The sequence below is a fragment of the Marmota flaviventris genome, chromosome 5, assembly GCF_047511675.1.
Source record: "Marmota flaviventris isolate mMarFla1 chromosome 5, mMarFla1.hap1, whole genome shotgun sequence".
NCBI lineage: Eukaryota > Metazoa > Chordata > Mammalia > Rodentia > Sciuridae > Marmota > Marmota flaviventris.
This window is the reverse complement of record NC_092502.1, coordinates 39,840,750-39,860,882: the sequence shown is the minus strand read 5'-3', so window position 1 is coordinate 39,860,882 and position 20,133 is coordinate 39,840,750. Positions and strand designations below refer to the sequence as shown.

Below are 20,133 nucleotides of genomic sequence, written 5' to 3'. Positions count from 1 at the left end.
GAGGAAGGAAAAAGCCTTCAGCATAGAGGGATGCTGCTTGTTCAAAGATCTGTAGAGAACTGTCAGAGGGCTCAGGTATTCAGCACCTGAGGACAGAGCCTGGGGCTAGAGTTTAAAGGTGCACATTGTGGTGTATATGGGGGAAAGTAAATGAGGCTAAAGCCTTAGGAGGCTTCTGGATCAGGGATATCATTGGAAGTTGGGTAAAGAGTTTAAGTTTCATTCTAATGTTAGCAAGGAGTCTTCAAGGAGATTTTAAGCAGAGGAGGATCCGCAAAGGGCTCTGGGCTGCTTTGTGGGAGCTGACTACCCCTGATTGGTGGTCACCTGTTGTTTTGGTGCCCAGCATCTTCAGATCTTCATTTTCATCATCTATTTGGAAGAAATCCTATGTGATACAGAGGCAGGTTCTGCTTTCCACTAGGGAGATCAAAGAGGGAAAATAAAACTTCCTTTCCTAGATTCCTGGCAGCTGTAGCATGTTCCCAATCAGGTCTTTGAAGCCAAGCAACAGATCAACACATCAGGGGCAACATTTAGAACGCATTGTGGGGGATAGAGGGAGGAGGTCAAGCCAGGCCCTTCTGGGGAAAGGGAATTAGCAAGCACCACTGGAGCTGTTCAATAAGTCATTGGTTGCTTAAGTTTTTCTGAACCTGGCTTTTTTTTTTTTTTTCAGGGATTGAATCCCAGGGGCACTTAACCTATGAACCACATCCCAGCCCTTTTTAATTTTTTTTAATTTTGAGACAGGGCTTTACTAAGTTGCTGAGGCTGTCCTCAAATTTACAATCCTCCTGTCTCATCTCAGCCTCCTCAGTGGCTGGGATTACAGGCATGAGCCACTACACTCAGCCTGGCTTGACTTTCTTGCAGGTAAGTATCTTAATTAAGATAGGAGGTAGACCTTTTAGGAGGAATCATGAGAGGAATGATAGTTCCTTATTCTGGGACAGCAGCCAGGGTGTGCATCCAAATGGACAGATTGAGAGCTGTCATGGAGCTGGGATGAACAGAACTTGGCAATTGATAAGGAGTCAAGGTGTCATAACTCTCAGGTTCTGGCTTTTCAAGCCATTCTCTACTTACAGCCAAGCTGATGTCTTTTAAAAGGGAAATCTGTCAATCATCTGAGATATGCATTTTAGGAATCTAACCTACGAATATTACTGCACTCAGACAGAAGAAGAAATGCTCAAGGTTATTCACTGTGGCACTACACAAAAGATAGATTGTATTAATTGTCCTTAATAGTAACTGGTTAAGAAAAATTTCACCCTTTCCTTTACAGGAATACTGTGTAGCTATTGAAAAGAAAAGTGTGGATGAGATGGGATGTAGCTAACTGGTAGAACTCTTGCCTAGCATGCTAGACCCTGGATTCTAGTTCCAGTAATAAATATATATATTATTTATATAAATATATATATTTATATATATAAATACTCCTGTACTTATATAAATACTCTCCAAGATACATTGGTAAATGAAAAAAAATCAAGGTGCAGAACAGCATGTAAGAATTATCACCACTTGTTGCCAGGCATGATGGCACACACCTGTAATTCCAGAAACTGGAGGCTGAGGCAGGATGATCTCAAGTTTGAGACCAGCCTCAACAACTTAGTAAGACCCTGTGTCAAAATAAAAATAGATAAATAAAAAGGACTAGAGATATAGCTCAGTGGGTTTGATCCTTAGTACTTAAAAAAAAAAAAAAAAGTCAACCTCAGCAACTGAGCAAGGCTCTAAGCAACTTAGTGAGACCCTTTCTCAAAATATATTTTTAAAAAGGGCTGGGGTGTGGCTAAGTGGTTAATCACCCCAGGGTTTAATCCCTGATACAAAAGGGGGATCCACATAGGCTAAGTTATGCTGCAGTAACAAATAATCCCCAAAGTTCAGTGTCATAAAACAACAAAAGTTTATTCCTCATGTATACATGTCCAACACTGGTTGTTGGGGGGGGGGACATTTCTATTCATAATAGTCACTTAAGGTCCTAGTATGACAGGAGCTTCATTTCAGTTTGTGCTTCTATAATGGCAGGCAGTAAAATAAAATGTAATAACTTATACAATAATCTTTAAAACCTGAATCCAAAGTGACACAAATCACTTCTATTTGCATTTCATTGGTCAGAGCAAACCACTTGGGCTACAACTTCAATCATGTGTCATTTTGCACTAGGAATAGCTTCTAAGAAGGGCATCAGGTGGGCAATTTAGTCATTGTGCAAACATCATTGAGTGTACTTACACAGACCTATATGATCTACGTTGATCACTTAATGTGTCCCCTTGGTGCAATCAAAATAATTCAATGGATAAGGCTGCTGCTGGCATAATATAGCATACTGTTTTACAGTAAATTTTTTAATTTTTTTAAGTAGGAAGGTTTACACTTTAAAATAACAAGTGGGCAGAGTGGTGCACACCTGTAGTCCCAGGTATTCCAGAGGCTAAATTAGGAGGATCATTTGTGCTCAGGAGTTTGAGTCATCCTGGACCACATAGTAAGACCCCTGTCTTAAAAATAAATAAATAAATAAATACTAAAATAAATAGTCTAGTAAATATATAAACCAGAAACATGTTGTTTATTTTACCACCAAGTATTACTATATTTTTGTGCATTACTATATAATTTTGCATTACTATATTTTTGTGTCTGTGTGGTGCTGGGGATGAATTCCAGGGCCTCACACATGCTACACAAATGCTCTACCACTAAATGACACCCCTAGCCCCTGTGCAATAGATTGGTTTACACTAATATCACCACAAATGTGAGTAATGTACTGTGCTATGATGTTAAGACAACTACAGTGTCACTAAGTGGTAGGGATTTTTCAGCTTCATTATAATTCTATGGGACTACCTGTATGTGGTCCCCAGTGACTGAAAGGTCATTATGCAGTATGTGACTAGCTATAAAGAGGTATAATCCTACTTTGGCAGTTTGTATTTTCCAAAGATGAGTGTAGCAGTATGTTCCCACCCCAAAAGCACTTCTGCAATATGACCTTACCACCTTCACATGAAGAGATGGAATGTAATTTCCCTTCCCATGAACTTCGTCTGCCCTTTATGATTTCCTTGTCATCAGTAGAATATGGTGGAAATGATGAAGTGTGAGGTCTGAGGCTGAATCAGAAAAGGTCAGTCACACAGTTCTTTTGAAATACTTGTTCTCCAGAAGCTTTCTCATGTCTCTGTTCTCTTAGACTCAGATCCTGCTGTGAGAGACTCAAATCCAGTGAAGAGGACACATGTGTACTCTGCTCTGGGTGACAATCTTAGCTGAGCCCAGCCTTCTAGTTGTCCCACTTCAAGTACCAGACAAAAATGAAGACAATTCTAGAATACTCAGCCCCTGGCCAATCAAGTCACCTCCAGCCATGCCAATATTCACACTTGCAGTGTTCAGTGTGTGGAGCCAACAGCAGCCCTCCCTTCTGAACTCTGCCTGAATTCCTGACCCTAGGAATCCATGAACATGATAAAATAGTTGTTAAACACTACTAAGTCGGAGAGGTTTGTCCTGCAGGAATAGACACCTGGCATAACTCCTATACACCTAGAGAAGAATAGAATTATAAAATATTTGGTGAACAACACTAATGCATTTGCTTATGCACATGTGGACCCTCTCCAGAAGACCACGATGTTCTGGGAAGGGGGAGTTAAGTGTTTGGGGACAAGAATGGAAGTGAATTTTTTTTATCCTATACCCTTTTGAATCTTTAATCTTATGTGGTTGGATTGCCCATTTTAATTTTTAAAATTTTTTTTCTTTTTTTCTTTTGAGTGGGGGGTGTCTTACTTTGTTGCTCAGGCTGGCGTCAAACTCCTAGGCCCAAGCAATCCTCCTGCTTCAGTCTCTGAGTAGCTGAGACTATAGGTACAATGCCATTGTGCCTGGCTGAATTGCCTATTTTTAAAACAACCAACCTGATCCTGTCCCTCTCTTACTGAGAACCCTCCAGTGGCTTCCTGTGGTGTCCAGGGTCCTAACCACCTCTGTTTCCTGGTATTCACACTTTGATGTTATTCCCTTCTCTTGACCATGGGCTGAGATAGCAGACTCACTTCAAATGAAAAGAATGCAGAGGCCTGTGCTCAGTGGCACACACTTGTAATCTCAGCAATTCAGGAGGATGAGGCAGGAGGATCACAATTTTGAAGTCAGCCTCAGCAACTTAGTGAGACCCTGTCTCAACATAAAAAAAAAAAAAAGAACTGGGGGTGTGGCTCAGTGGTTAAGAACCCCTGGGTTTAATCCCTGATACTAAATTGATCGATCGATCAATCGATCGATAGATAGATAGATAGATGAATGGACTGGGATGTAGCTCAGAGTTAAGCACCCTGGGCTCAATCTTTAGTACAAAAAAAAAAAAAAAAGGAATGCAGAGAAAGTGATGGCTTATCTCCAAGATTAGGTTACTAAAAGACTGTGGCTACCCTTTTCATTTTCTGTGTTTTCTCTTGCTGGCTCATGTGAGGGAAACCAGCTTCTATGTTTATACTACATGGAGAGGCCTATAAGGCAGGAAACTGATGTCTCTGGCCAACAGTCAAAAAGGACCTAAAGCCTGCCAACAGCTTCGTGAGTGAACTTGGAAGCTGAACAGTACCAGGCTCCTGACCCATAGAAACTCACACATACATTTTTGTCATTTTAAGCTGCTAAATTTAGGGATAATTTGTTAGATAGCAATAGAAAGCTAAGACACTACCCATTACACTTAAACATAAAACAGCAAGGTGCAGTGGCACAAACCTGTAATCCCAACTACTTGGGAAGCTGAGGCAGGAAAATCTCAAGTTTGAAGCCAGGCTGGGCAAGACCCTATCTCAAAAAATAAAATTAAACAAAACCAAATATCTCCCAGTGACTTACAAGGGCACAACTGAATCTGAGCCAAACATTAGGGTTCAGAAAGTTTGAGTTCCTTATCCATCATCACAATGGGGGGGGGGGCATTGGCCAAGATAGGATTGGAAGGTTTCCTGACTCGAATCCAATTTGTCCCTACCCTGCTCCTAAGGTCACTATTTTCTTACCCTTTAAGCTACTGACTTACACAACCCATCATGATGAGGGGTTTTTGTTTTGGTTTGTTTTGTTTCAGGAACTTCCTGGTAACAATGTTTGAACTCTTGCATCAGTTAGGACTTTAGGTTGTAACTAAAATTGGCCTAGGCAAAAAGGGAAATCATCGATTCAAATAAGTGAAAAGTACAGACGTGGTTCTAACTTCAAGTGTCTCTGGATCCTGGGTATCAAATGGTGTCAATTAATTCTGTCTTTCCCATATTTTGGCTCTGCTCTTAAGGTTTTCTGGTTTGTTCATTTGTTTTGGTTTTAGGGTTGTTGCTTTTGTGTGTGTTGCTGGGGATCAAACCTAGGGCCTCACACATGTTAGGCATATATTCTACCACTGAAATACATCCCCAAATCCCCTTTTTAATTTTATTTTGAGACAGTGTCTTTCTAAGTTGCCCAGGCTGGCCTCAAATTGCAACCCTAGCCCCTTAAGTAGCCAGGACACCCAGCTTGCTTTAGAACTCTTGTGTGAAATTAATTTGAACATCCCTAGTATGTAAGCTTGTGAGTGAACTTGGAAGCTAAACAGTACCTGGCTCCTGACCCATAGAAACTCACACATACATTTTTGTCATTTTAAGCTGCCAAATTTAGGGATAATTTGTTAGACAGCAATAGAAAGCTAAGACACTACCCATTACACTTAAAAATAAAACAGCAAGGTGTAGTGGCACATACCTGAGATCCCAGCTACTTTGGAAAGCGTCCTGACTAATGCCAGGTAGCAGGGACAATATGATCAGGGCACGGGTTGCTCACTGCCAGTCCTCCAATTCTTACTGTCTTGGATCCAGAATCTAGAGTGAGAGCACCCATTGGCTGAGTTTAAGTTCCTCTGGATTTGGTATGGGGGAGAGAAGTTTTTCTGGTCCATTAGGCTTCCATAGTGGGAGATGATCACTAGAAGTTACCCTTTCACCACACAATTGGAGAAGAGTGATCACATTAGAAACTGTAAGTCTAGGGCTGTGGTTGTGGCTCAATAATAGAGTGCTTGCCTAGCATGTGTGAGGCACTAGGACTGATCCTCAGCACCACATGAAAATAAATAAATAAAGGTAGGAAGCAAGGAAGAAACTGGGAGACTAGAGGAAGAAGGAATAGTGGTGATCAAATCCCCATGATTGTCTACCTTCGGTCCTAGTGGACCTCAAGCCTCATCTCACACTCCCTACTAGGCTCCCTGAGCTCACTACATTCTTCATTTGACCTGCTATATTCAGGCTTCTTTGCAGTTGTATCACTCACTCTACCTGGAAGCATGTCCCTCCCTTTCCTATCTGCAAATTCCTTCTCATTGTGCAGACCGGTTCAAAAGTTCCCTTCCATTTCAAGGGAGAGCTGGCTTCTCCCTAGGAGGAAGGAGCCAATGTGGGTCAGGCCCAGGGGCAAGGTCTCTACTCAGGTGTTATCAAGAACTGTCAGAGGCACTTTCACTTTGATGAACTCACCTGTACATCTCATAGTTCTGCTTTCATCATGTGGACTTAACAGCTGTCACCTCAATATGTTTCCTTTGAAATCAAAGGTTTCTCCTACCCTCCTCTTTTCTGTTCCAAGAAATTTCCCATGGCCTGCCTTTCTTCTTGCAAAATTAGTAAGTGACTACATTCAATCTTCACTTCCCATAAATTACCTTGTGTTAGTGAAGACTCCTTTGAGGGTCAGAAGTCTATTGAAATTGGCTTTATTTGATCCTATAACTGAGAAGTCCTTTTTTTTTTTTCTTCTTTTTGCAGTGTTTCAGATTGCCTTGCACATGCTAGGCAAGTACTCTACCCCTGAGCAACGGCCCCAACCCCTATAACCAAGAAGTCTTTTTTTTTTTTTTTTTTTTAAATAGGTTTATTTTTTCATTTTTTAGTTGTGGATGGATAATGCCTTTATATATTTATCTTTATGTGGTGCTGAGGCTCGAACCCAGTGCTTCACACATGCTAAGCAAGTACTCTACCACTGAGCCACAACCCCAGCCCAAGAAGTCTTAATGATGCTTTTAGTTGTAGGATCCAGGCTCTCAAAGTCATCAGGAATCAATCCCATCAGTATTAGTTATCAAATTTTGTATATAACAAATCACCCTGGAACTTATAGTTTAAAACTTCAACTATCAATGATTGTTTCTCAGTTTCTGATGGTCAGGCTTTCAGGAGCAGCTTAGCTGTGTGGTTTTATCTTGAGATCTGCTATGAGTATATATGATCGAGTGTCTCCCAGGGGTCCATGTGTTGGAGGCTTGGTTCCCTGGGTGGCCACAGTATTGGGATATGGTGTGGCCCTTTGGGAGGTGGGACCTAGTTGGATGTCCTTCATTGAAGGCATTGCTGTTTGGAGGGATTAAGGTATTTCATGTGGGATCCTGGTTGGTTCCCACAAGAGGGTCATTAGTGGCAAACCTGGCCCCTCTCCCATCTCTCTGGCCTCCTGTTTCAAGATGTAATCACTTGGTCCCATACACACTCCTGACATTGCAATTCACTGTAAGGTGATGCAGCTGAGGGGCAGCCCTCACGATAAGCTGTGCCATGCGGTTTGGACTTTCAGCCTCCGATACTATGAACCCTTTACTTTATAACTTAAACTATCTTAGGTATTTAATTACGGTAACGTAAAGCTGGCTAATACCAGCTCTCTCATGAGATTGCAGGCTAGAAATCAATCAGAGCTGTACCTATTTTTGAGGTGCTTTGTTCACATGACTGTCAAATTGGTGCTAGTAGCTGGCAGAAGACTTTACTTTCTCCCTACATGCATGGGTGACTCTGCAGGGCTGCTTGAGTGTCCTCACAACATGGCAGAGCCCAGAGTGAGTGGTCCAAAGACCAAGGAAAAAACTGAAATAACTTTTATGACCTGGGCTTAGAAGTCAATTCCACTGGACACACAATATGCCTCTGATTCAATGTGGAAAGAGACTATAGAAGGGCATGAATCCCAGGAGGTGAGGACTATCTTGCAGGCTGCCTGTTAATGGCATTCCTCTGTCCTTCCTTCTCCATTTGCTTTGCTTTTCCTATGTCTCAGACAGGCCATCCTTAAGTATGACAAAGATGGCCATCAATGTCACCAGGCCCACATTCTAACCTGTTTAACAACCCCAGTGGAAAGAAAGTATCTCTTTCCCCAAGGTTCTGGTAAAAGTTTCAAAGCGGACCCTGATTGGCCTAACTTGTACATATGCTTACCTCTGAATCAATTGCTGCATTCTAAAGATATCATACTCTGGTTGGGCAGACTCAGATCACACCTCCCAGTCCTAGAACTAAGGGTAAAGTTGGCAGTACTAGAATGACATGGAAGAAGTGAGGAAGGGATTGTTCCTTAAAGAAAAATTAAAGTGACATTACTAACCACAAGAATTCTGGGCAGGAAAAACAGCACAAATATACCCCATCTCCCTCTGTGTTCTGATTGCACAATTTAGTGTCCCCTAGTTTAGCAGTTTTTCCATGGGATTGTGGAATTAATTCTAAGATGAGCCCAAGATCTCAAACTCCATTGTATGTGTACTTTTTTTTTTTTCCCAGACTGGGGATTAAACCCAGGGCCTTACATGCTAGGCAGGTGCTCTACCCCATAACTTCTTACATTTTGAGAAAGGGTCTTGCTAAGTTGCCCTGGCCGGCCTTGAACTTGTGATTCTCCAGTCTCAGCATCTGCAGTATCTGGGATTACAGGCATGCACCACTGTGCACAGTTGTATGTGCCCTTTCTTCCAGTTATTCTTCCAATTAAACAATGATCTAGGTTCTTCTATAAAATAATTTTTGTGGTACTGGGGATTGAACCTAGGTAGGGTCTCACACATGCTAGGCAAGTGCTCTACCACTAAGTCACATATCCATCTCTCTGTAAAAGAATTTTGCATATGTAATTAAGATCCCAAATCAGTTGACCTTAAAATGGGAAGATTATCCTTGGTGGGCCTGGCCAAATCAGGCAAGCCCTTAGAAGGGACAAGGTTTTTCTTCCTGGCAAAGGAGATTTAAAATGTGAAAGATTCAAACTAAGAGAGTTTTGAGAACAACATGATCAGAAATGCAGGTGGCTTCTAAGAGCCCAAGTGGCCCCTAGTTGACAGCTTACAAGGAAGCAGGGCCCTCAGTCCCACAACCACAAGGAATTGAATTCTGACAACAACCTGAATGAGCCTGGAACTGAATCTTCCCCTGCAGCCTCCAGAGAATTCAGCCTTAATCTCAGCCTTGTGTTACTCTGAGCATAACACCTAATCACACAGTACCTAATTATTACCTACAGATTTGTGAAGCAATAAATGGGTCTTATGCAGGACTTCTAAGTTTGTGATCATTTGTTATGCAGCAATAGAAAACTAATATACTTCATGATGGATTCTTAACATTCCTGAAGTTGGGGACTTCTTTTTGACCACCTTAACCCCCTCATCCTCAGTAGGACCTGAAATACAAGTATATCTCTATTCCTACTTCCAGTCCCACTGTCCGAGAGAGAGAGAGAGAGAGAAAGAGAGAGAGAGAGAGAGAGAGAGAGAGAGACACCAGGGAGCCCTGCCCTTTACTATTCTACCTTCATCCACCAACTCCCAAACCCCTCCCTCAGGAGCCTACCAAGGAAGATGCTCTGCATGACTTTACACAAACACTAGGTGCCCCACCAGGCCCAGGAGGGCAGCTCACCCAGTCCCTACTTCCCAGGCCTCAGAGACCTTTGCCCAACCCCATTGATCTGGACTCCTGGGTAGTCAGCTGGATCAAGGGACAGACGCCATGAGGGCTCTGCTGCTCCTGGGGTCCCTGCTGGTGAGCCTGGAGCCAGTGCTTTTGGTAAGGGGTGTGGGAACCAGGATTGGGTAATGATGGCCCTGGGGGGTGGTCCCTATCACAGCCTTGGCCTCTACCCATGACCTTTTGGTCCAGGAGACAGGGAGGCCTATGTGGGAAGGTGAGTCCAGCTCAGAAGGCCCAGGCAGAGGAGATAGATAACCAGAGTGAGTAGATATGTGAGCACGGCCTCCATTTCTGTAGGGGAGAGGTCTTTGAGGAGACAATGGGAGGAGGAAGGAGGGTCCAAATCTTGTGGTGAAATCTCTGTTTTCCAGGCTGTGAGAGCAGGCGGGGGGCTGGCATAGGCTCAGGGGCAGGCTATGAATTTCTAGGCAAATTCCTAGAGTCCTTTTCTCCCCTGTAGATCCCACCTTGGAAAGCTCACAGGGTGCATAAGCAAGGAACCGATGAGCCCACAGTAGGTAAGTGGCCTGGCTGCCCCTCAGAACACACACTTGGTTGGGGTGAGCATGGTGGGGGCATGCACAATCTAGGGGCAGTGTCAGGTCCTTGGAGCAAGGGGAGGGATCCTGAGCCTTGGGTAGTTGTGGCTCACATTTGGACCTGAGTGCCTACTGTATGCCAGGTCTTGGGTCCATGGGTGCCAGGGACCCAGAATGATAGTGAGCTATGTGTTCCCTGAGAACAGGCTGTATCTGAGTGTCCCATCTTGAGCTTGGATCCCAGCAGGGGCTTCAGGTGTCTGCTGTTATGCCATTACTCCTGGGCTCCTGCCAGTCTCCCTCATTTTCCCTATCTTCCCTCTTTCTTTTCCTTCTTTCAACACATGTCTTTGGCATCTGTCTATCACACAGAGGCCAGGGACCTTAATAGGCAAAGAGGGATCCAGAGCAGGGTTCTGGATACCAATCTCTGAATCCCAGGTTTATCATTTGTGAGCTGTGCAACTCTGGGTGAGTGACTTGACCTCTCTGTGCTTCAGTTTCCCCATGTATAAAATAGGTCTATTAATAGTGAAACTCTCAGGGTTTGTTTGTTTTTGTTTTGGTACTGGGGATTGAACTCAGGGGCACTCAACCCCTAAGCCACATCCCCAGTTCTATTTTGTATTTTATTTAGAGGCAGGGTCTCACTGAGTTGCTTAGCACCTTGCTGTTGCTAAGGCTGGCTTTGAACTTGCGATCCTCCTGTCTCAGCCTCCCAAGCCTCTGGGATTACAGGCATGCGCCACCGTGCCCAGTCTCTCAGGGTTTTTGAAAATGAGAAATGAGTTGTTGACCCCTGTAAGGTACTCAACCCAGAGCCTGATGCATGGCAAATACTTAAAAAATTTTAGCTCTTAGTAATTCTCCAATAAAAGTATTTTTTAAAATATAATTATTATTTATTTATTTATTTATTTATTTTTAGACTTAGCTCTTTGACTGGGAATGTAGCGCTGTGGTCGAGTGCTTGCCTAGCATAACTCTCACAGAGTCACTTAGGCTTTTGCTAAGTTGCTGAGGCTGGCTTTGAACCTGTGATCCTCCTGCTTCATCTTCTGGAGTCTTGCAAGTCTTCATCTTCTAGCCCAGCATTGGAAAAAAAATTAGCTCTTATTGTCAAGCTCACACTTAGAAGAGGGGTGCCAGCCATCTCCCCTTCTTCCAATCCTGCCAATTTCCCATTACCTTCATTCTTCCAGGCACTAATTGTGCGTGTGTGTGTGTGTGTGTGTGTGTGTGCACGCGCATTTGCATGTGAAAAAAGAGAGAGATTAGATTCCTACCAGGGACTGAATTCAGAGGCACTCGTCACTGAGCTACATCCTCTGCCCTTTTTGTTTTTTATTTTGGGATAGGGTCTTGCTAAGTTGCCCAGGCTGGCCTTGAACTTGTGATCTTGCCTCAGCATCCATAACAGCTGTGATTACAGGCATGTGCCACTGAGCTTGACCAGGCACTAAATATTTCCCTAGAGCAGACAACGTTCTGGGGTCTGTGAACTAGTTGGATCCTACTCTGGTGAGCCTGGCCAGGTGGGGTCAAGCCCAAGCCCTGGAGCATGATGGCGAAGCCTAGCACAATGCAACCCTGGACTTCAGCAGCCTCCTCTCCCCATCCCACAGCCTGCTCTCTCTCCTCTTGCCAGAACCAACCTTAGTGCCCAGTCTTGGTCTAATTACCTACCTAGGGTCTGCCTCCTCTCTGTCCATCCCATTTACATCTTAAAGATGCAGCTCAGATCCCTCTCCCTCCCTTTATCATCCAGGCCCTGGTTTGGCATTCAGCAACACTCTTTGACAACCAAATGGCAGAAAATGTTTACTGAGAACATACTATGGGCCAGGCACAAAGTCAAAAATACTGTTAGTTAGATTCCTGTAGCCTCTGGTTACAACATTCTCATTAACCTCAATAAAAGACATCTTCTTTTATTTTTATTTTTGGTTCCAGGGATTGAACTCAAGGGCACTCGACTACTGAGCCACATCCCCAGCCCTATTTTATATTTTTATTTAGAGGCAGGGTCTCACAGAGTTACTTAGGCTCTTGCTAAGTTGCTGAGGCTGGCTTTGAACCTGTGATCCTCCTGCTTCATCTTCTGGAGTCTTGCTAAGTTGCCCAGGCTGGGATTACAGGCATGCACCACCTCGCCTAGCAACAAAAGACATCTTATTCAAAGTATATGTTGTTGGCTCACTAGCAGTGACCTCACAGCCAACAGCACTATCACTCATGCCCAAACAAATCTTTCTCTGACACACATTTACTCCCTAACATACACTGAAGCCTTCTCGCACTTTGAAACAATAGACAGCACTTCAGCATAGGTTTGTGTGTGTGTGTGGGGGGGTATTTCCAGTGATAAAATCACCACAAAAAAGCACAATGTAGAAAACACTGTACTAAACATACGATGAAAAGGACACTTGTTAATAGTATAAGAGCTGAAAGAGAGCTGAATATCGCCTCATTGGACCTCAGCTGGGAATGCGCAAATTTGTCTCTGCTCTGGGCATGCCCACAATCAACCATCTTGTGTGTGTGTGTGTGTGTGTGTGTGTGTATGTGTTGTTGGAGATTGAACCAAGGACCCTGAGCAAATGCTTCACCACTGAGCTACACTCCCAGCCTGAATCGCAAGTATTGATTTGAGGGTTACAAATAAATTTTGGCAAGTAGGCAGATTTGCAAATATGGAATCAGTGAATAAGGAGGATCAACTATATACTATTATCTTTGCCATTTTACAGATGGGAAAACCAAAAGCTCAAAATGGTTAAGTGGCTTTGATGCTCAACAAATATTTATTAAGTGCTAATTTTGTGGCAGGCACTCTTCTAGGATTGCTCAAGTTCCCACAGCTAGTAGGTGGTGAAGTTAGGAATCTGTTCCAGCTATCTAACTCTAGAATCCAGCTTCTTAAGCAGAATGCTGTCCTGAGCACACAATGATATTTTCCAGTTGGACCCCGTGAGGTGGAGTCTGGGCAACTGGGCACAGGGGAAGTTCTCAGGAAGTGTGTTATTCCTACAGTTCTTACTGTCACTGGGGAGCCCTGCCACTTCCCCTTCCAGTACCATCGGCAGTTGTACCACAAATGTATCCACAAAGGCTGGCCAGGCCCCAGACCCTGGTAAGGTTCCCCAACGGGGGTTGGAGCAGGGGTCTGGGATCCATGGAATTTGCCCCTTGTTCTGTCCAAGAAACCCTGCTTGGAGAGAGGAAGCTAGGGGTGGGGTGGGGCTAGCCTCCAGGGCAAAGCAGGAGAGCCTGTGTTTCTGCAGGTGTGCTACCACCCCAAACTTTGATCAGGACCAGCAATGGGCACACTGCCTGGAGCCCAAGAAAGTGAAAGGTACTGCACACAAACTCTGGGTGGCCCAGGACCCTCTACATCCCCCTAATTCCTCTCCTGGCTATCATCAGATCCCACATGCCTGGGATTCTGGGCCTAGTCCCTCTTCTCCCTCAACAATACCCCTCAGAAGCTCAGAGGGAGAGTTCTGGGAAGGAATAGCCTCATTTTGCAAATGAATAAACTAAGGCTTGGAAAATTGGAGTCTCAATGACCTATGACAAATAGGTTCAGGTAGGGACTTGGCCCCCACCTGTGTGAGTTGGGCTCCCCATTCCATCTCTCAGACCACTGCAGCAAACACAGCCCCTGCCACAAAGGAGGGACATGTGTGAATATGCCAAATGGACCACACTGCCTCTGTCCGGAACACCTCACTGGGAAGCACTGCCAGAAAGGTAAGGAGGTGCTGTCTGCCAGGGGAGGGGACACTGAGGAACAGAGGCAGCCCCAGGCCTGCTGAAGAGGTCTCCTGGAGACTTGTCATGATCCCAGCCTCTCTGGAGACCTAGCCCTTTTGTCCCCAGAGAAGTGCTTTGAGCCTCAGCTTCTCCGGTTCTTCCATGAGAATGAGATATGGCTTAGACCTGGGCCAGCAGGTGTGGCCAAATGCCACTGCAAAGGTCCTGATGCTCACTGCAAGCCACTGGCCAGCCATGGTAAGAGGATTGATTGGGAGCTGACTGTGGAGGAGGGCTGATCAAAAGACTGGTGGGAGGCTGGGTGGTGTGCCTAGGGGAGGCTCAGTTTGCTCCTTCCCCCAGCCTGCCACACCAACCTATGCCTCAATGGGGGCCGCTGCCTGGAGGCCGAAGGACAAAGCCTGTGCCATTGCCCAGTGGGCTATACCGGACCCTTCTGTGACTTGGGTGAGTGCAGGGCTCAAGGCAAGCAGGAAGTCAGCCCCCATGTGGGAAGGGCATGCCAGAGAAGGGCAGAGGAGAATGGAAAAGTGGACAAGATCCTTCCCCTAGCTTCAGGAAGCCCCTTCACTCCCTAGATGTTGAGGCAAACTGCTACCATGACCGTGGGCTTAGCTACCGTGGCAAGGCCAGGACCACTCTCTCTGGTGCAACTTGTCAGCGGTGGGACTCCGAGGCCACCTACAGGAACGTGACTGCGGAGCAAGCACTAAGCCGGGGACTGGGTCACCACACCTTCTGCCGGTGCACTGACTGGATGGGGCGGGGAAGGGCAACCCCTTCCAGCATAGGGCCCTGGGGAGCTCCCCCACTCTCTAACAATGCCCTCTCTTGAGATTGCAGGAACCCGGATAATGATACCCGCCCGTGGTGCTTTGTCTGGAAAGGTGACCGGCTGAGCTGGGAGTATTGCGACTTGGCACAGTGCTGGACCACAATCCAGGCAGCACCTCCACTCATGGACGCCCTTGGGCGTCAGGACCTGCCCATGCCCCAGCCTTCAGCACTGCAAAAGCCTCAGCCCACGACCCAGTCCCCGCCTCATTCCCTGACCCCAGGTAGTTAAGTTAGAAAGAGCAAAGAAGTCCGAGCAAAGAGGCCACAGGGCCAGCTAGATTCCGCCAACCGGCCATGGGTCTCCCAGTCCTCAGCCTGGGCTCTTCCCACAGCCCCCTCGAAGCAGCCAACTCGCCTGTCTAGGACCAGCCCTCCCAGCTGCGGACAGCGGCTCCGGAAGAGCCTGTCCCCGCTGAGTCGAGTTGTGGGCGGACTAGTGGCGCTGCCCGGGGCACATCCCTACATCGCAGCGTTGTACTGGGGCGACAGTTTCTGCGCCGGCAGCCTCATCGCCCCCTGCTGGGTGCTGACCGCGGCTCACTGCCTGCAGAACCGGCGAGTACCCGCCCGCCCAGCGCCCCTCCGGGAACCCTAGCCCGCTCCTTTATCCTGACCCCAGCTTCTGCGCCACGCCTGAACCTGTACCCTATTTTCTCCGCTCCTCTGGAGCTCCCTTGAAGGGAGCTGAAATCGAGGAAAAGGTTCCAGAGCAGGATGCTCCCCCAGCACGCCTGTGGCGGGCTGTGAGCACTATGCCTCTCCCCCACTGCCCTCCCGCAGGCCGGCGCCGGAGGACCTGACGGTAGTGCTCGGCCAGGAACTCCATAACCAGACCTGTAAGCAATGCCAGACGCTGGGCGTGCGCTCCTACCGCCTCCACGAGGCTTTCTCGTCCAACACCTATCAGCACGACTTGGGTGCGTGGGGGCGCTGCTGCGGGGTTGGGGACAAAATGTGGGAAGGTCTCAGGTCCCAGGGCCTCCTCCTAACTAACGTTCTTGCCGACCGGGTTAGCTCTGCTGCGCCTTCAGGAGAGCGCGGACGGCAGCTGCGCGCGTCTCTCACCTTACGTTCAGCCAGTGTGCCTACCCAGCGGCACTGCCCAAACCTCCGAGCCCGAGGACATGCTTTGCCAAGTGGCGGGCTGGGGCCACCAGTACGAGGGTACGTACAACACCTGGGGGCGAGCGTGAAAGCTTTGGACACCGGGATAAGCCAGAGAAGCCCTCAACTGTGGCAGAAGAAGCACAGACCTGACGGGCTGTGAAAGCGTGCAGGGTCCTTGTCCCTGTAGTCCGCTCTTCCCAGAGTTTGGGATTCACTGTTGAGGTCCCCACATCTCTTGGGGAGACAGGGAGAATCGACTTTCTCCTGGTTCCCTCTGGGTGGTGCTGGGCTGCAAGGACTTACTAGGATACCGTCCCAGCTTTGGAGCAGCGAGCAAACTACTTGGATAGCCAAGTTCTGAGATACTGGATGGGAGGGACAGGTGGTGTTCCTGATTCGGCCCCGCCCATTCAATTCCCAGCTCCTCTCTGGGCCTCAGTTTCCTTGCCTGAGAAATTGAGGCATTTCCTTCCCCCTCGGGCTTGCTGTGAGGGAGGAAGGGTAACGGTGGGGGCAGAAGCCTGGTGCAGGCCAGTGCTCTAAGAAAATCTGCTCTGGGTTTTCAGGGGCGGAGGATTATTCCACCTTCCTGCAGGAGGCGCAGGTGCCTTTCATCTCTCAGGAGCACTGCTCCGCCTCTGAAGTGCACGGGGATGCTATCCTCCCTGGAATGCTCTGCGCTGGCTTCCTCGAGGGTGGCACAGACGCGTGCCAGGTGAGTCCTGAGGCCTGGCTGGTGCCTTCCCCAGCCAGTCAAGCTCAAGGCCAAGGCACTGAACTGCGTGTTCCCGACACAGGGTGATTCCGGGGGCCCTCTGGTGTGTGAGGACCAGGCTGCAGAGAACCGGCTCACCTTGAGAGGCGTCATCAGCTGGGGCTCCGGATGTGGCGACCGCAACAAGCCCGGCGTTTACACCGACGTGGCCAGCTACGTGGATTGGATCCAGGAGCACATAGTTTCCTAACTACCCAGGGATTCGTCTTTCCCTCCTAGTGGGAGGGTGGCTGGGTAATGAACACTGACTAAAGATTGTGCCACATTCCTCCCAGTGCCACCAGCCAGGTGCCAGGGGCACAGAAACTCAATAAAATGCTTTGAAAATGCCCTTGGGGGTCGCCTTTGGAAATGTCAAGAGAATAAACCTGCACACAGCTCCTCCCCTGCCCTCACAGAACAGGATCTGTGAGATCTTAACATGAGAGATTTGAGATTCTTGTCCAAGTCATGTTTACCGCGTACCAATCCCTATGCAAGGTGACTGCTATTCCTCATAAGGTACTGAAACTTTTAAGCTTACAGAACAACTGTTCTCAGCTTTGACTACTCACATCGGGATCATCTGGGGAATTTTGAGCCTAACTACTATGCTCAAGATCCACCTGAGACCAATTAAATCTGTATCTCTAGGAATGGGATGAGTAGTGGTATGTTTTTAAAACTCAGATGATTTCACGTTCAGCTGAGATTAAGAACAATGGTTAGAAATGCTTAATATTAAAACACTGGTGTGGACCCCAGCCCTGGGAACTTGGAATACCCACCCAAACTCTCACCAGGGCAGCAGCCTCGCCAAGGAATTTATTAGACAAGGACGTTCTTAGGCTACATTCTATACTAGAAACTCCAGGGTGGGACCCAGCAATCCCGCAGCCTTCCAGGGTTTTGGGTGTTCTCTGAATCTTGAGAACGCCATCTAGGGATCGAATGTTTCCCTTACAGGCTGAGAAGTCCGGTCCAGACATGCATCTTTCTTTTTGTTCTTAAACCCATCTTTTAAGTGGGCCATTTAAGTTGGTTTTTCGAGGGTCTCTTGAGTCCTGGATTCCATCCTATAAGCTAACTTTAGAACTTCAACTCGTGTAATACGCGAACGCCCCCACATTCTCTAGCCTAGATAGACTCTCTGTGACGTCGCCTCATGCCACACGTGGCGTTGTCTCCTGCCACGGCTCCGCCCCCGCTTTCGTCATAGCGCCGCAGGCGTCCTAGCCCTCGGCACAGCAGGACATCCCTCCCAAGCGCGAGACGGAGGGACGCACTGAGCAGGATGGGTGACTGGAAGGGCTACATCAGTGCAGTGCTGCGAGACCAGCGCATCGACGACGTAGCCATCGTGGGCCACTCAGACAATCGCTGCGTGTGGGCATCGCGACCCGGGGGCCTGCTGGCTGCCATCTCGCCGCAGGAGGTGGGCGTGCTTGTTGGGCCCGACCGGCAGGCCTTCCTGCAGGCGGGCCTGAGTTTGGCGGGCCGCCGCTGCTGCGTCATCCGCGACTATCTGCTGGCAGAGGGAGACGGCGTGCTGGACGCGCGCACCAAGGGGCTGGACACGCGCGCCATTTGCGTGGGCCACACGCCGCGCGCGCTCCTCGTGCTGATGGGCAGACGCGGCGTGCACGGTGGCATCCTCAACAAGACTGTGCACGAGCTGATCCGCGGGCTGTGATCGCAGGGCGCTTAGCACAACAGCCAGGCCGCCCCAGGTGGTAGCGGGACCAGAATAAACTCTGAATGGTTGTCGTGGGCTCATCCTCTGGTTCTCATGGGGATTTGCAACTACAGAAACCGGTTTATGGGAAGATCCTTGCAAAACAATTCCTAGTGGGGTTGGGGTTATAAATCTAGAGGCTGCCCAGTCTGCTACCATTCATGGATGCCTTGCAGAGGCCTCTACCTGACTGCTGCTTTTAGGCGCCTTCCAAGATCCTGGGGAGGACCCCACAGTTGAGAAGGAGTCCAAGGAGAGGGCTTCTCTGCCTCAGGCCTTACATTCATTTTTTCCTACAGAAACCAAATCATCTAGGCAGGACAAACAGTAAAAGGAGTCCCCATTATTATGTGGAGACCTCTCCCCAGGCACACATCAGCTAGGGCCTGTGGTTTTAAAATTTCAGCCTTGAGGTTAGTGTACAGTAGTCCCTCAGTATCCTTGGGGATTGGTTCCTGAACCTCCGTAGGTAATAACATCTTCAGATGCTCAAGTCCCTTACATAAATGACATAGTATTTTGTGTACTTCAAGTCATTCTAGATGACTTGTACTGTATGATACAATTTAAATGCTATGGAAATAGTTGCTATACTGGCTTTTTTTCTTTTCTTTTTTTTTTTTTTTTTTTTTTGTACTGGGAATTGAATCCAGGGGCACCTTACCCCGAGATACATTCCTAGTCCTTTTAAAAATTTTTATTAACTTTTGGTACTGGGGATTGAACCCAGGGGCACTTAACCAATAAGCCTCATCCCCAGCTCTTTTTTGTATTTTATTTAGAGACAGGGTTACACTGAGTTGCCTAGGGCCTCACTAAATTGCTGAGGCTGGCTTTCAACTTGCAATCCTCCTACCTCAGCCTCCAGAATTGCTGGGATTACAAGCATGTGCTACCATGTCTGGCTAATCCTTTTTCTTTTTCTTTTTCTTTTTTTTTTGACAGTCTTGCTAAGTTGCTGAGGTTCTCTCTATGTTGCTGAGCCTGGCCTCAAACTTGCAATCCTCCTGCTCAGCCTCTGGAGTTGCTGGGATTATAGTCATGAACCACCATGCCTGGCTACTATACTATGTTTTTAAGGGATAAGGGTAAAGAAATATATATATATATATATATATATATATATATATATATATATATATATATATATAAGATCAGTACAGATGTAATTAAAGAATATTTTCCAATCCACAGTGGGCTGAATCAGCAGATGCAAAACCTGTGGATACAGAGGTCCAGGCTGTACTTCCGCCCCTTCCACTTGGTGGAACACCAGCAAATGTTGTGAATGGGTGACAGGATGGGTGTGGTTGCTTGAGAGCAGTTCTGGAGCTACTAGGCACCTGAATCTCCCTACTATGCCTCAAAAGAGGGTCCACCGCTGGGTGTGGTATTACACACTTGTGATCCTAAGCAACTCGGGAAGCTCAGGCAGGAGATGGCAAGTTCAAAGCCAGCCTCAGGAACAGCAAGGTGCTAAGCAACTCAGTGAGACCCTGTCTCAAAATACAAAACAGGGCTGGGTACGTGGCTCAATGGTAGAGTGCTTGCCTAGTATGT

General features: G+C 47.2%; 2 protein-coding genes across 2 annotated transcripts; both read left to right on the top strand.

Annotated features, from left to right (window-relative positions):
- The first annotated feature begins 9,845 nt into the window (after nt 1-9,845).
- Nucleotides 9,846-17,190, top strand: F12 (coagulation factor XII). The gene is made up of 14 exons (XM_027941073.2): nt 9,846-9,917; nt 10,282-10,339; nt 13,397-13,496; nt 13,648-13,718; nt 14,006-14,116; nt 14,246-14,377; nt 14,483-14,587; nt 14,719-14,884; nt 14,984-15,198; nt 15,310-15,532; nt 15,758-15,894; nt 15,992-16,141; nt 16,651-16,799; nt 16,882-17,190. The coding sequence occupies exons 1-14, from the start codon at nt 9,861-9,863 to the stop codon at nt 17,047-17,049; spliced, it is 1,842 nt and encodes a 613-aa protein (XP_027796874.2). The 5' UTR covers nt 9,846-9,860; the 3' UTR covers nt 17,050-17,190.
- Nucleotides 17,191-18,126: 936 nt separating this feature from the next.
- On the top strand, nt 18,127-18,562 carry Pfn3 (profilin 3). The gene has a single exon (XM_027940995.2). It carries the CDS (start codon nt 18,133-18,135, stop codon nt 18,529-18,531), a length of 399 nt encoding a protein of 132 aa, XP_027796796.1. The 5' UTR covers nt 18,127-18,132; the 3' UTR covers nt 18,532-18,562.
- Nucleotides 18,563-20,133: the final 1,571 nt, after the last annotated feature.

Excerpts from the sequence above, each read along its gene's own strand:
- F12 (XM_027941073.2), top strand. The coding sequence starts at position 9,861 with ATGAGGGCTCTGCTGCTCCTGGGGTCCCTGCTGGTGAGCCTGGAGCCA. Across the intron at positions 14,588-14,718 it reads CGGACCCTTCTGTGACTTGG|ATGTTGAGGCAAACTGCTAC; the intron begins GTGAGTGCAGGG and ends TTCACTCCCTAG. Across the intron at positions 15,533-15,757 it reads GCTCACTGCCTGCAGAACCG|GCCGGCGCCGGAGGACCTGA; the intron begins GCGAGTACCCGC and ends GCCCTCCCGCAG.
- Pfn3 (XM_027940995.2), top strand. The coding sequence starts at position 18,133 with ATGGGTGACTGGAAGGGCTACATCAGTGCAGTGCTGCGAGACCAGCGC.